General features: G+C 36.5%; 2 protein-coding genes across 2 annotated transcripts in view; one reads left to right on the top strand and one right to left on the bottom strand.

Moving 5' to 3' along the window:
* LOC101888435 (protein timeless homolog) overlaps positions 1-16,320 on the bottom strand; it is a 697,464-nt gene that overhangs the window by 305,452 nt on the left and 375,692 nt on the right. The gene's annotated exons all lie outside the window — the stretch shown is intronic.
* Positions 1-16,320, top strand: part of LOC101895143 (serine-rich adhesin for platelets) — a 198,794-nt gene that overhangs the window by 126,141 nt on the left and 56,333 nt on the right. Inside the window, exon 3 of the mRNA XM_059128020.1 lies at positions 3,525-6,280. Within this exon, the coding sequence (XP_058984003.1) occupies positions 4,991-6,280 (1,290 nt within the window). The 5' untranslated portion in view covers positions 3,525-4,990. The remainder of the gene's footprint in view (positions 1-3,524; positions 6,281-16,320) is intronic.

Below are 16,320 nucleotides of genomic sequence, written 5' to 3'. Positions count from 1 at the left end.
AACCATTCTTGGGTCGCGCGCTTAGGGCGATGGTGCTGAGTCCTGTTGGAATGTCCAAGGTCTGCGGTCAAAATGTTTGCGTGCTCAAGGCATTAATGCACCCTCCAGAATATTTTCGCGATAACATTCGGTATTTATTCTAATACCACGGTCGATTAATACGAGCAGAGGACGACCATCGGCTGTTATGGCGGCCCATGAGTTCTGGTGGCCAACCGAAAGTGGACATTTTCAGCTGAACTCTTTGGCAAGTAAACAAGATCATTTTGTTTGTTTACAAACTGCCGGATAACGAATGTTTTCTCATCGGAGAAAACCAAATTCGACAGATCACCACTTTCGGTCAAGCGAAACAACTCTTTAGCTCTTTTGAGTCTATTTTCTTTCTGTTGCGGCTTTACCCCGAGCTCATTTTTCAATGTTTGCCGAATGCAATATTGCGATAGGTGCAGTTCCCAAGCCATTTTTCGGCCACTGCGACGTCGTTTCTTTACTTTTCGAATCATTTCTCCCGCCACTTCCTTGAGGGCGGGCTACGCTACCAGTTTTACGGTAACGAGCGATGGTACGAGACACAAAAGATTTATTCACAGTTAAATGCTGGAGTGCTCAAACGATAGCCTCTTGTGGCTTTTCAGCCAAATATAAAGAAATCTGAAAAATTCTCATCAAAATGCTTTTGTACGATTGTAAACAATATAATGAACTGTCATTTTGGAACAGTTCTGAAAGCACCTTCATATCATAACCACAGTCACAAACAGTGGCTTCCATATAAAATTTCAGGATTTCATCTTAAATTCCTTCACCCGATATTAATATAATTACTATTTAGTACATTTCGAACACCGGTGGTACATCCCAGGTATACCAGACACCAACAAAGACTCCAAACCAAATTTCGGGATTCCAGCTATATTTCTTGACCCAATACCTCTAAGTACTTTTCGTACACATTTCCAAAGTCACCGCCATACACAATACGTAATCTAAGTATAAAATTTCCGAATTGTATCTCTATATCTTCACCCCTACCAAATATAGTAGCATTCAGTACTATTCTATTATACTAGTAGACATTTCCAGCACTACCACTACCATCATATCCAGGCAGGCTACACGTGAACAGCTACCCTAAAGCCGAACATCATATTTCAAATACTATCTGTTCACCCAAAACCAAATTGTACCAATATAGTACTATTTAGTACTTTCCATGCACTCGTAGTTCACATTACTAAAACCACCTCTTTATTACAAACCTACCACCAAACAGGGACTCAATACAAAATTTCGGCTGCATTTGTTGACCATAAACCAAATTTTCCCAAATTTACTGACATTTATCACAGTTCGCATACTTAGTATCAAACTTACTTTCTAACCTAATTCTCATACCAAACCAGTTTTAAGCTCTATCCATTCACATAATACCAAATGGTAGCATTTTAGACGAATATCCATAAACCCTTCGGTACATCTATTATCCTGCAGCGACTCTCATTCCAAATTTCAGAGTTCTAGTTCATTCCGTTTGTCCAATGCAAAGTATTCAATGTTAAGTACACTTAAGTACTTTTCGCTTCGTTTTAGTACGCCTACGCACCAAGACTGACCCTTGTGCACAATTTCAAGATTCTAGCGTCAGCCTTTTTTTCCAGAGCGTTGATTTTCAGTCAGTTATTTCACTAATATTTTATATATTCTTATATATTTATTTTATTATATCCTCCATCATAGTATGGAGGGTATATTAAGTTTGTCATTCCGTTTGTAACACCTCGAAATATACATTTTAAACCCCACAAATATATGCTCTTGATCAGCATAAAATTCTATGTTGATTCGTCTGTCTGTCTGTCTGTGGAAATCACTATAGCTTCCAATCGAAATAAAGTAGGTTGATAAAATTTTACTCAAATGTATATTATGTCCGCAGGACTTTTGGTATTAAAAATGGGCCATGTAGGTCCACATCTTGGTATAGCTCCCGTATAACGGTACCTCCAGATATTTTGATTTTAGTGACATTATTCACCAGAAATGTTTCAAATTTGGTATTTGAAGTCCGTAATGGATACTACAGCCTATGACAGAAAATTGTCCAAGGCAGGCCCACGCCTTCGTATAGCCCCCATATAACGGTACCTCCCGATATTCGGTATTTTTGTGATTTAAGCGATATTATTCACGGGAATTGTTATAAATTTGGTATTTGAAGTTCGTAATGAATACTACAGCCTATATATACTACAGCCCATATAGCGACACCTCTCGATATTCGATATTTTGATGATTTTAGCTATATTATCGCCATCGTATAGCCCTCATATAACGGCACCTCCCGATATTCGGTATTTTGGTGATTTAAGCGATATTATTCACCAGAAATGTTTCAAATTTGGTATTTGAAGTCCGTAATGGATACTACAGCCTATGACAGAAAATTGTCCAAGGCAGGTCCACGCCTTCGTATAGCCCCCATATAACGGTACCTCCCGATATTCGGTATTTTGGTGATTTAAGCGATATTATTCACCGGAATTGTTTCAAATTTGCTATTTGAAGTTCGTAATATATATTACAGCCTATGACAGAAAATTATCTGTGCAGGTCCACATTTTGCTATAGCCCCCATACAATGGTACCCTATATTCGGTATTTTGATGATTTTAGCTACATTATTTACCGATTTTTTTTTTCAGGTTTCTCATTTGAATATTGCAATGGCTTATGACAAAAGTTGCCCATGCAGGTCCACGTTGTCGTATGGACCCCAATATAACGGCTACATTCGGTATTTTTAAGATTTTAACGGATTTTAATTTATTTATTTTTATATTTTTGAAAACTGCCAAATTCGAACTTACAACTCTTTTTAATTGTTTTATCTTAAATTTTTTTCTTTTTATGTTAATTTGTTCATATTTATGTATTTAATATATTCCGTTAATTTTTGAACTTTATATATTATTTTATTTTGTGATTTTCTATTTTTTTTTAATTAATTTTATTTATTTATTTATTATTATTATTTTTTTTAATTTACTAATTCCTATTTATGAATTTTAAATTTTTTTGTTGTTGTCACTGTTTATATTTATTCATTTGGTTGATAATTTATTTTTGTTTGTTTTTTATTTTTGTTTTTTTTTTTATTATTTTAATATTTTTATTTTCATTTAATTATATATTTCGTTATTCTTTTTACTTGTTTTATTTTACATTTTTTTCTTTTTATGTTAATTTGTTTATATTTATGTATTTAATATATTCCGTTGATTTTTGAACTTTATATATTATTTTATTTTGTGATTTTCTATTTTTTTTATAAATTTTATTTATTTTCATTTATTTATTTATTATTATTTTTTTAATTTACTAATTCCTATTTATGAATTTTAAATTGTAAAGTATTTATCTAATTCCCCTCACCCCTAAAGTATTTAAAACTAAATTATTTTCGCTAAATTTGTATCCAAATTATAATAATGATGATGATTTTATTCTCATTTTCATTACAGCAACAATGCTGACGACAATACCAACAACAACACCAACCACCATCAGGATAATACACAAAGAATAAAAAAAATCATTGAGGCCAACAAAACCATGTCACAACTGATGGCGCTAACAATGAAAAGCTAATAAAAGTTTGTCCAAAACAAAAAAAAAAAAAACAAACATCAATAAATGCGCTTAAAATATAACGAAAATAATAAAGAAAATCTCAAAAGGAAATAGGAAAATCAAGCAGGAACTTGAAAAGAATTCGCAAAACATTTAACAACAACTAAATGAAAAACGTGATAGTATTTCAGGACGACAAACGTTGGCTAAATTAAAAGCCAAAAATACAAGGGGATAATAATAATAAATTATTGCTTGTGTGGGCGGAGAGAAAAACGGAGGGAAGAGTAAAAGACAACCCCTGCCGCCAGTGGGGAGGATGTGATAAAACTCGAAGGAAAACAAGCAAAATTGATGATAATTTTAAATTAACAAATGTTAATGAGCTTCTTGAGTTTCAGAGTTTATAAATCTCAAGGATATTTGTCATCAACATCATCGCCCAGGAACCAACAGCAGCAGCAGCGATTTTTTTCATTCTTATTCCGTATTTGTGAATTAATTGAAATTTCTTGTAGAAAAAAAAAAACTACCCTGCCAACCCCCCCAAGAAAAACGTGCAAGTATTTAAAGCAGAATAATTTTTTCTCTTAATTTTTGCCTGGGATCAACGCTTAATAAAGCCCACGGAGACAAGGAGGTGGATGTTCGGTGGTGTTTTATTTTTTTCCTACTTTTCTTTCCCTTGCCACGACGCTGCATACTTTGAATGTCACATTACTTGAGAAACGTGACTTACATTTTAAGGCCATACCAGTTGTAGTTGTTCTTGTTGCTGCTGTTTTCTTTCGTTTTTTGGCAATTACCTGCAGACGCGTTAATGTCAATCAGTCAACGAGCAGTCTGCCAGGATCCGTGGCACAGCTGGCAGCATTAAGCCCATACTGGAATTTTTACTAATGAACATCACGTCAAGTGAATATTCCTGCAAAATTAGAAATTCTAGTCGCAGTACATCAACACAACGCCAAAAAACGGCGGCTGGGCGGACAACCAACAACAGCAAAAAGCTTTTTTTGCCTCACCTGATAACCTACAAAGATAACCCAAAGGAACCAGCAGCCAAAGACGAGAATTTATGTCAAGCTTATAAATAAAATGTTCAATTTAAAGTAAGAAGCACACGGAGAAGAAAAAGAGGCAGAAGAAGAAGAAATAATACGTCAAATTATTTTTGCACCAAAGCCAAAGACGACGAGCTTCCAAAAAACAAAAACAAGAAAAAAGAAACACCTCTTGGTTTATTGCCACCAACCACCAACCAGCCAGGCAGGCAGGAAAACAACAGCTCACAAACTGCGAGTGTGATAGACGACCACCATCCAAGACGTACTACCCAAAAGCACCCCTAGCAAACATGTCATTTAAATGCCAAATTTTTAGAAAAAGATTGACAGTCTTCAACAATGTCCTTGAACTTAGCTGTGATGTTAGAATAATAATTTTATGTTATTTTATTATTGCCACCGTATTGCCATCAGACATCAAATGTGCCAAATTACCAAATCCCCAGATACGTCTGCTTATCAACGACGAAGATTTGCTGCATGAGAAAACATCGAGGCATGAAGCGGCTGCGGCAGCAGCGGCGGCGGAGGCGGAGGCAGCCAGTGCCCATCATGCCGACAACAGCGGTGAACATTTCAATTTATATCGCAGCGAACTGAAGCGGCTTTCATATGAGACCATACATCGCATTTTGCGAGATGAAAATGAGCCCAGCTATCGCCGAGAGGAAACGGAGTTGCGTTACTACCAAAAACGCTCACCACCAGCCTATGAGGATGTTGGCCATCAGCTAAATAAGCGATCTACAACCGACAAAGAAACCCAACAGCAGGAAAATATTGCCCTTAACTACAGCAAAAGAAATCTACAGAAATTTGTGATAACAGATCAATTAGCCAAGGAACTGGCCCCAGCAAGTTCTCTCGATTTGAGCGATAATCATTTATGCTCTCTCAATCTGACATTTAGCAATCACCTGCAGTCACTGAAACTTTCGAACAACTCCTTTACCGCAATACCTATCACAGGCAAATCTCAATTGAAAACGCTAAATCTCAACAGAAACAACATCATTTCTCCATCTTCGCTGGAGTCCAACATATATCTACGCCAGTTATATCTATCCAATAATGGTCTCGAAAACATTTTACCACTCAACCTATCGTTGTTGAAAAATCTAGAAACTTTGGATATATCCTGCAATAGCTTGAAAAATCTCGAAACTTCCTTCTTTCCGGAACGCATGCATAATTTGAAACACCTGAATATGGCACACAATCAATTGGGCGCCATTTATCGGGAAACATTCTACAATCTCTTGAGTTTGAACACGCTGCTGTTGGGGCACAACAACATTACGGATATTGATTATGAGACATTTTTGGCTCTACCCAATCTACAGTATTTGGATTTATCCTATAATGCCCTGAAAGGAAAGTCTATACGTGCTCTACAGGGTATTACGGGATTGGTTGCACTAAATATTGCCTATAATCCGGAATTGGGTCCATATATGCAGGAATTTGTTGCATCATGGAGCCTAAAGGAATTGGATGCAAGTGGTACGGGTTTGTGTCAGATACCAGCAGCATTAGCCCAGTCGGTGAGATCGCTGAAGCTGACACATAATTGGTTAAAGGTAAGTTGGAAACTATTTTTAGTTTTTTGTTTAAGACAGAGGACGTAAATGCGTTTTAAAATTTGCGAAGTTAACTACTCCCCTACATTAATAAAAATGTCACGACAAAAAAAATTGTCTCCAATTAAACCACAAAAAGCGTCGGAGATACCAGAAATGGACAACCCAGTTTATGAGAAAGACTCCAAGCAGGATACATTTTTCGATTCCAAAATCAATTGGAATAACTATAACCTTGAATCTTAGCACCATCTAATTGCTAATTTTTGGATGTACAATTCTCCCCTCCCCAAGTAAAGAACAAATCCTTTAGATCTTCTCCTCTAGACCAAATGTTTTAACTATTTTCCGTAATTAGAGAGACCTTTAGATCGAATTTACTACAGGAGAATGACAGCAACATAATGAAGATTAAACAATCCCTTAATGAGGAAGCCTCCATATGGTTGCAACCATTTGGATGTAAAATAATTCTATCCGACCCAGTATATTGTGAAGTATATTTGGCGGTCCTAAGGCTATTCTAATAAAAATTAAATATCTCCTCAATGTTCTTCGCTTCCATACAAAAGGAAAAAGCGTTTTTCCGCCATTTGATGGATTGCAGTTTCTAAAATACTTATTATACCCTAAGCCATATGGCTACAGAGGGTATATATAATTTGATACGTTCAAATCTTGTCTCACTATAGACCATAGGTCTCTTTTGACGAAAAAGGAAAGGATCATTCCATTTTGTGTAAATGTTCCCAAAATCCCAATATCTTTGTCAGTGCTATATGTCCGGTGCGAAAATTAACAATATCGGTATACTTCATCAAGTACCTCCCCCATAAAGGGTCAACATTTTGAGTAATCGTAACTCTTTTTATATGTGAAATGAGAATCTGTTTGTCTTCGTGAAAATGGTAGATATCGACCCACTCCATCTGGAGGTGCCAGAAAGGGTCGATATTTTGGATACTTGAAATTGAAAACAGTTAGAAATTCTCTTTCAACTAAGTATATCTCCATGTTTGACAATATTCGAGTTTTGATGTGAATATGGATCCTTTCATCCCACTCCCCCTATCCTGATCTCACAACACTGGCAAAATAAGTAATTATAGCACATGCCAAAATTTCTATCAGTATAATTATTAGCGGTTTTAATAAATCGGGCCACTCCTTCTCCTAACTTCTCCAGAAAAGCTCTCAGGCTTATGTCGTATGCGAAATGAAAAATACAAGCCCACACCTACAGTACCGCCCCGATAAAGGGTAAAACTTTAGAAATATCAAGTCAAAATATAATTTATTATCAGACATTAGCTGAGGATATATACACAGGGTGAGATGTCAAACCTGCAACCAATTTCAGACTGCTGTCATTTCTAAGCCACTCGTTCGATAGTGGTTAAAATTATTCCAGTGACAGCCCATTATATTTTTTACCAGCGTACAAAACCATTTTGGTAAGAATTTTCCAGAAATGAAGTTATTCGTGATGGAGTTCAACCGTGATAGTGTGATTTCTTTATATTTGGCTGGAAACCCACAAGTGGCTATCGTTAGAGCACTGCAGCATTTAAATGTGAATAAATCATTTGTGTCTCGTACCATCGCTCGTTGCCGTGATACTGGTAGCATAGCCCAACGTCAATGGAAGTGGACGGAAGTAAGCAGCAACATCAGCAGAAATGGTTCGAAAAGCAAAGAAGCGACTTGAAAGAAACTCGCGTCGCAGTGGCCGAAAAATAGCTCGCGGGCTTAACATATCGCAATATTCCATTCGGCAAATATTGAAAAATGAGCTCGGGGTAAAGCCATTGAAATTCAAAAAAGTGCATGAACTTACACCGCAACAGAAAGAAAATATACTCAAAAGAGCTAAAGAGTTGCTTCGCTTGGCAGAATTTGGATTTCTCTGATGAAAAACATTCGTTGTCCAGCAGTTTGTAAACAAACAAAATGATCGTGCTTACTTGCCAGAGAGGTCAGCTGAAAATGTGCACATTCGGTTGGCCACCAGAACTCAAGTGCCGGTCATGGTGATGGTGTGGGCCGCCATAACAGCCGATGGTCGCTCTCGTATTAATCCACCGTGGTATTGGAGTAAATGTCGAATATTATCACGAAAATATTCTGGAGGGTGTATTAAAGCATTGGGCACACAAACATTTTGGCCGCAGGCCTTGGATATTCCAACAGGACTCATCACCATTGCCCTGAGCACGCGCCACCCAAGAAAAATTAAAAAATGGGGTTCCTCGCTTCATTTCTAGTGCACAATGACACAAAATCTCCGTATACCAATCCGTTGGACTATTGTGCCTGGAGTATTTTGGAAAGCAAGGTTAGCACTAAAAAATACCAAAGTGTCGATCACCTCAAGCAAGCGCTTCGCCGGGAATGGGCCAAAATACCGCAGAGCAAAATTCGGGCAGTGTGTGACGGTTTTATTGGCCGTTTGAAGGCCATAATTCGTGCCAAAGGTGACCAATTCGAACAAATCTAAACTTATTCTAAAATTTAATGCTATTTCGTTATTTTAAGCTTTCATTCAATAAAATAAAAAAAAAAACAATTTCAAAATTATGGCGTTTGACTTTTTTGCAGTTTTTTTTATCTCACCCTGTATTTTTTAAAATGGGTCAATTTTCGATTTTTTTCGTTAAGCTTCCAAATAAGTTAGTAGAACCGGATAAAACTCGGATTTTGTATCCGAAATTTCGTGTCGAATAACCAGGTAACCGGATATTTCCGCCTCTAAAAACTACTTTGCCGTAATCATATACCTACCCCATAATTGGGGTTATGCCCGCAATAATTTTGGACATGATCGCCATTATTATGGATCCGCGGATTATGACCGATATTTGTAATAACGGTCATAATTCCCACAATTGTAATGGGGATTATGTCCGTGGTTTATGATACGGCACCCAGATTTTTTTGACTGTGTTTTAAATAATGCGACACATAAAGGGGGGTCATTTCGAAGCAATTTCCCGATTTGTAATAATTGAAAGCTTTTAGTTTCAAATAGTTTTTCTAAAACCCTCAATAATTTACATGACTAATTTCTTGGGAAATGAATCAATAAATAATCAAGTAGAAAATACGCAAACTGTGATTTATACTCCCCCCACTTATTCCAACGCTGCTTGCAATGAACCATTTAAATTTATCCTATATATACAATGATTGGCCTCTGTTTTCCATGGAAACATTAAAAGTTATATTTATTTCGGAAGTTCTTTCCCTTCCCCAATAAGCCGCAAAATAAAACTAGTAATAACGATAACATTTTAACTTGTTTATAATATTTACTTAAAGTTCTTGTTGGTATTGTTAGCCGCTCCCCCTCTCTAGAATGAATATCTGTGGCCGACCAGAAAATCCAATACTATCCTCAAAACTATTTTCGTAATTATTCTAAAAACTAATTGTAATCCGGTTTCCATTTCATTTTACTCCACTTTTCTTATGGCTAAATAAACCGAGAGATAAACACACACACATACGTGAACACAAGTATATGGCCAATTTACAAACAACAGCCACATAACCCAACATCCTTACAGAAGAAAACATACGGCAAAACATTTAAATCCTTTGCCATATTTTTTAACCACAAAACCCCCATTTAGGATTGGTACTACGGCACTTTCACAGTGCGGTAGGAAAGGGGAATTGGGTTGGGGGGAGGAGGACGAGAGACGAGAGACAGAGGGCAATAAGAATGAATACAAATAACCATATGCAAATAGAAAATTTAAATATCAAATATTATCATTACGAGCATATCACTAAATGTATGCAGATGAAGAGAACTGTAGAGCAGGAGCAAGGTACCCGACCGGAGTCCATATCATTTACAACAACATCAAATGTTCAACTTTTTGTGTTTTGTGTAATGTACTCAAGTTTTTGGATGGTAGTATGTCGACCCCAAACCACAATCAACACAAAGTCCGAGAGAGAGAATGAAATGGAGTGAAACTCAATTGAAATCCAAAAAATAATAAAAAGGCGAGTAGACTACTTCCTTCACAAAAAAAGGTTAAATGCTGAGGGGTGGACAGATATTGTCTACCACCATTCTGTGAACCAAATTGTGGCACAATTTATATAAGTGAGGCAGGAGAAGGGGTGCCCTTTAAGGAAGAAAAGTGTTGGTGAATATTAAATTAAGCATAAATATTTAAATAATATTTATAAGCAAACACTTAGCATAGCAACATAAAGGACAACGAGTTTTGGGGGTTGATATATTTCATACTAGGCGTAGGCAAATGTTAACCCTTGTCCGGGGGGGCCAATGGTGCTGAGATTGAATGAAGACCATTTTTAAGTTCATTCAAAGATTTATTCAATACTTCCACTTGCTTGTCTTGGGGTAGCTCAGTTATTTGTTTCAAAGACTCCATAGCGAACGAGTGAAGAAAAGGAGAGGGGGTAGAGGTAAGCTAATCGAATCAAATCTCTTGTTTTTGTAACTTTGTTACTGGATTTATTTGAGAATTGGAAATCACACAATTATTAAGAGGCAACAATGGGGGTGGGACCAGAGAGCCATAACCATCGATGAGCTAAGAGGACACAATGTCAATTTTTAGGATTTTATTATGCCAAAGAAAGTTTCTTTTGTGAGAAGTTTTTTTCATCTGTGAGAATTCTTAATTGTCCTCTATGCGAATAATACGAGTGTTCTCTGGATGTTCTATGTGAAAATCATACGTATGGATATTAATAAAAAAATAATAATAATAAAAAAAATCTGAAGACCTAAGAACACCCATTCGTCCTTTACGGGAGATTATCGAGATTTTCTACGGGAAAAACACCCAATACTCTTCAATGAGACGAAGACCTATTAGTTTCTTTAAGAAGGCACGCAATAGGTCTTCCAGGAGAAAATGAAAAATCGTCGAAGAGGAAAGTCGCCGTTAAGAAGGCCATGAGAGGAGTATATTTCATAAGATAGCTCAAATATGTCCTTCTCTTTAATTAAAAACCAGTAAAGAAAGTCCTAAAGTCGGGCGGGGCCGATTTTATGATACCCTACACCACTTTGCTAATTTAGTTGAGCTCCACTTAATAATTAAAAGTTTTTATGGGAGAATTCAATCATAACACGCCATGATTATAATTATAATTTAAAATTCAAAGGACTAAATATGCCAAAGCATTTGTATCTTTTAAATTCGGACTTGTATTGCCCATTTGGTACAAAATTAATTTGAAATCAGATAAAGATATATATGGGAACTATATCCAAATCTGAACCGATCTCGATAAAATTTGGCAAAGATATTTCTGAGCTGTATTTTATATATTTCCCTGAATATCGTTTTTACGGAGTGCATATTACGGCTATGGGTAACAAATACAACAAATCGGATGAACAATATATATGGGAGCTATAGCTATATCTGAACCGATCTTCACCAAATTTGGCATACTACCTTCTGGACTAAATTCGGTCGTATGTGCCAAATTCCATCCCATTTGGGCAAATATTAGACGTTAGGTGCACAATAAGAGGTAAATCGGACGAAGTTATATATGGGAGCTATATCCAACTCTGAACCGATCTCGATAAAATTTAGCAAAGGTATTTCTGAGCTGCATTTGATATATTACGGCTGCGGAGGACAAAAATAACAAATCGGATGAACAATATATATGGGAGCTATAGCTATATCTGAACTGATTTCGATCAAATTTGGCATACTTATTTTCAGGGCTATTTTGGTTGTATGTGCAAAATTTCATAATATTCGGGCTGGTATTACACGTTTGGTGCACAATAAAAGGCAAATCGGACGAAGATATATATGGGAGCTATATCTAAATTTTGACCGATTATCTCCAATTTCAATAGGGTTCGTCCTTGGGCCAAACAAATGTTGTTTGCAAAGTTTCATCCCAATCGGACAATAAATGCGACCTGCATTTTGTTCACAAGAATACATGGACAGACGGACGGACGGAAGGACAGACGGACTGACATGCATAAATCAACTCAGAAAGTGATTCTATGCAGATCATCAAAAGGAACTATGGGTCTATCTCGTTTCCTTTTGCCTGTTACAAACAAATGCACAAAGACATAATACCCTGACCACCTTGTGGTGTAGGGTATAAAAAAACATTAATTTTTTCTCGAAGGATGAAATCTTCCTTCACAGAACACCCTAAGAGATATATTCTTCGTTAAAGAAGATCACAAAGGAGGAGTTTTTTCATTACAGACCTTAAAGGCCAGCCTTATCATAGAAAACCTCACAAATACACCCACAGGGGTGTTCTTCCATAGAAAACTTCAAAAGAGGACGTCCTGCATAAAACCTCTTAAAACTAAGCACTTCATCCATAAATCCATCCCCAAAAGAGGTTCGTTTCCCATTAAATACCACAAAATTTCCCTTATTTTTCATTGAAAACATTAGGAGTGATCAGCTTCTTCGACCTCGGAATAGGTATTCTTCTTCCACAAAGCTTCTCCAAAGATGCCTTTTTCTAGAGAAGTTTTGTAAAACGTTCTTCGTGTTCGCAAAGCACAAGGGATGTCTCCTCTCTTGACAGTTCTTTTATGGTTCATGTAGTAAACAACCTTAAAAAAAGGGTTATATATAGAGGTAGTTCATAAATCCCTCAGAAGAGAAGTTCATTCATAAAATAACCTCTGAGGGGTTAGTTTCCCAAAAAGTACGTCCAAACGGTCCTGAAAAAAATGGTTTATAGACTTTAGGTCTCCGTGGACATTCTGAGTATCCTTCCGTCCATATGTCTGGTGTGCACGACAACTCCCGGGTTGGAACAAGCTGGATACATCGTAGTATTTTTAAGAAATTTAGATCGAGTTCAAAGATGAGAAATATCGGTCTACTGCTTCGGTAAACCTACCAGCACCCCCAACAACTAACAACACGACGGAGTGCGTAAATAGTGAGCAAATGTCCCTATCAAAATATCTGGGCAGTGTTCCGTGACATAATTTCAAAAGCGAAGTCTTCCAAAATGGATTTGGACATAAGAGGGCTTTTAACATGTTGTAGTGTTGTAGGGTATTACATGGTCGGCCCCGCACGACTATAGTCTTTGCTTAGTTGTTTTTGATTTTGAAAAATTGACAATATTTACCCCCACAAGGTGTGAAAATTTTGAATAAGCATAATTCCTAAAAAATGTGAAATAAGAGCCTAATTGCCTTCAAATTCCGCACATACCAATATTTTAATTAACAAAAGACGACTTCTTCTGGTAACTCCCACACAAAAGGGCAAAATTTTGCAAATTTTTAACTTTCATAAAATGTGAAATAAGTAAAAGTAGGAGTGAAGTAAAAAGTGTGAATATATCGGACCTTCACCACAAACGGTCAGAATTTTGAAGACCCATTAAGATCATAAACCACGCTATGGTCAACCGATTCCTTTCAAACTCTGTACATTCCAATATTTCCATCAAAGCAAGATTTGTTATAAATATGGAATATATCGGGTATTTCATGAGAAGACCACATGAAGATCCATATCAGAAGGCATGCTTACCTTCAATGAAAAATCCTATGTCTCAAGTTGGAATGTCGACTTTTACAAGACTTTAACGAGAAGGTCTGATTGCCTTCCATGCCAAGACTTATTTGTCTTTTATGGGAACTTATGTATGTCTTTATACCCTACAACACTATGTGTTGGGGGTATTATAAGTTTGATTGGGCCAAAAATTATGTAACACCACGAAATATTGGTTTCCCACATAGGAAAGTATATATGGATCTTCCTATCTCGCCGAACTGAGTCGATCTAGCTATGTATGTCCGTCCGTCCGTCTGTCCGTCTGTCCATGTTAATTTGTAATCACTCTGCAGGTCGCAATTATGGCCCGATCTTCAGGAAATTTAGAATGGAGTTGGGGCTGGGGTCAGAAAAGAACCCTATTTCTTTTGGAGATGATCGCGTAATATTTAGGGGTTGAAACGAAAAACTGAAAAAAATCCTGATTTCGCAGTTGCTCTACAGGTCGCTATTATCGACCAATCAAAGCGGAAGTTAGCATGGGGCTAGATGTTAGGGCTGGGCAGAAGCCTTCCAATTTTGATGGTCATCGGGTAATATTTAGTGGGTAAAAAAGACCATAACATTTGTGTTAAATAAAAGTCCAATTTTTCATTCAACCGCGAATAATTTTAAACCCGGCGAAATCACAAATAGACGAACAGGCCTATTCTGATCGTTACGTAGATGCCGATAGTAAATATATCGGTTATATATAGCGAAATATATAAAATGTGTATATACAAAGGAAGGGGATGTTAGTTAGAATGCTTATATCTCAAGAATGGCTGGACCGATTTTGACAAATTTTGTCAATTCAGAATGCCCTCTTGACATAAAAGTATAAAATCTAAAAAAGCGCAGAAAAATATGCCAATAATGATGTTAATATAGATTTTTTAGTATTTTGTGATATTTTTTATTTTTTCATATTTTTTATCGAAGGCGATTTTTTCAATTTGACTTTTAATATTTTGTAATATTTTTTTCACTTTACAACACAGGATGGGGATATTATATAGATATTGCAAATATCGTCCGATCCTCACGAAAATTTTCACAAGAGTAGGGTTGGACTCAGAAGGGCTAGGCCTATTCTTTTCAAAGATGTCCGAAATATATTAGAGGTTGAAATGGACCAACAACTAAAAATTTTCCTGATTTTGCAGCCGTTAAAAAGGTCACAAATAGAACCTCGCACAAAGTTAGAGTTTAGAACAGCGGGTAGAATGGACCACTAATTTTGTGTGAAAAATACCAGCATTACTTACAGGCGATATCCGAAATACACAAAAGGCGAACTTTTAGCTTTTTTATGATGATTTCCTTGACGAATATAGCCAAATATCGTAGACAAACAAATCATATAGATGAGTCTAAATTTGGAGATACAGAGGGACCTCTTGCCTTTGGGGTGATTGAAAAATATTTAGGGGTTCAAATTAACCAAAAACAGAAATGTTTACCCGATCACACAATTTAAGCCAATCGAGACGCCTGTGAAGAGAGTTAAGGACAGGGAAGAATTTTAGCATTTTGGATAACCATTGGATTATATTTAGCTGTAAAATGGACCACAACAACTAACAGTCCTACGAAGCGCATAAATATTGGGCAAAAGTTCCTAGTCAAAATCCTAATTTCAAAAGCGAAATCTTCCAATATGGATTTGGACATAAGGGGGCTTCTAACATATTGTAGTGTTGTAGGGTATTGCATAGTCGGCCCCGCACGACTATAGCCTTTGCTTACTTGTTTATAGCTAGGTATCAGTTAGTCTTACTTTAAAACACTGGTTTTAACTGGCTTAAGTCATCGACTGGCTTTTTTGTGTTAAAGGAACATGGGGTGGATAAGAATAAATTATGGACCAAAATTAAACTGAGTCAATCTAAAACTCCAGTTTTATGTGTTCTCACCTTAAGAATGATATATTTTCTTTATGTAAGAAACTAAAAATTCCCGATGAAAATATCTTCTGACTTCACACAGGCCGGAAAATTAACTACGTCAAATTTTATTCAAATTGGACAAGGCCTAAAGCTTGTCCAATGATTATTGAAATAGGCGTATGAGTATATTTAAATAGATCGAAATCTCCTAATTGTCTGCTTTTTCACGTTTCCAAGCATGGTACATTTAGTCCTTCGAACAAAAATTCCTACGAAATATTTACTCTAAAATTAAACGTAAATTAAAGGACATAAATGCTGCGTATTTAAATTTAATATCACGGCCAAATAAAATTAACCAGAAGAGCATCAGCTTTCCTGGCTTACTCTCGCCCCGGCATAGAGTATTTTAAAGTTCAGGGTAATTTTAGCTTCATGGCCAGTCTGGCAGGCTGGCAGAGAATGAAACGTTTCAGCTCTGTTTTACGAAAGCAAAACCTAACAACAGACCGACATTGTTAAACTAACTGAGAAAGGGAAACCCAAGCATTACCAGCATATATGTAATCATTTCGTTCTCTCTCTCTCTCTCTCTCTCTCT

The sequence above is a fragment of the Musca domestica genome, unplaced genomic scaffold, assembly GCF_030504385.1.
Source record: "Musca domestica strain aabys unplaced genomic scaffold, Musca_domestica.polishedcontigs.V.1.1 49, whole genome shotgun sequence".
Taxonomy (NCBI): domain Eukaryota; kingdom Metazoa; phylum Arthropoda; class Insecta; order Diptera; family Muscidae; genus Musca; species Musca domestica.
The sequence above is the reverse complement of the archived record's forward strand: the minus strand, read 5'-3'. Positions and strand labels throughout refer to the sequence as shown.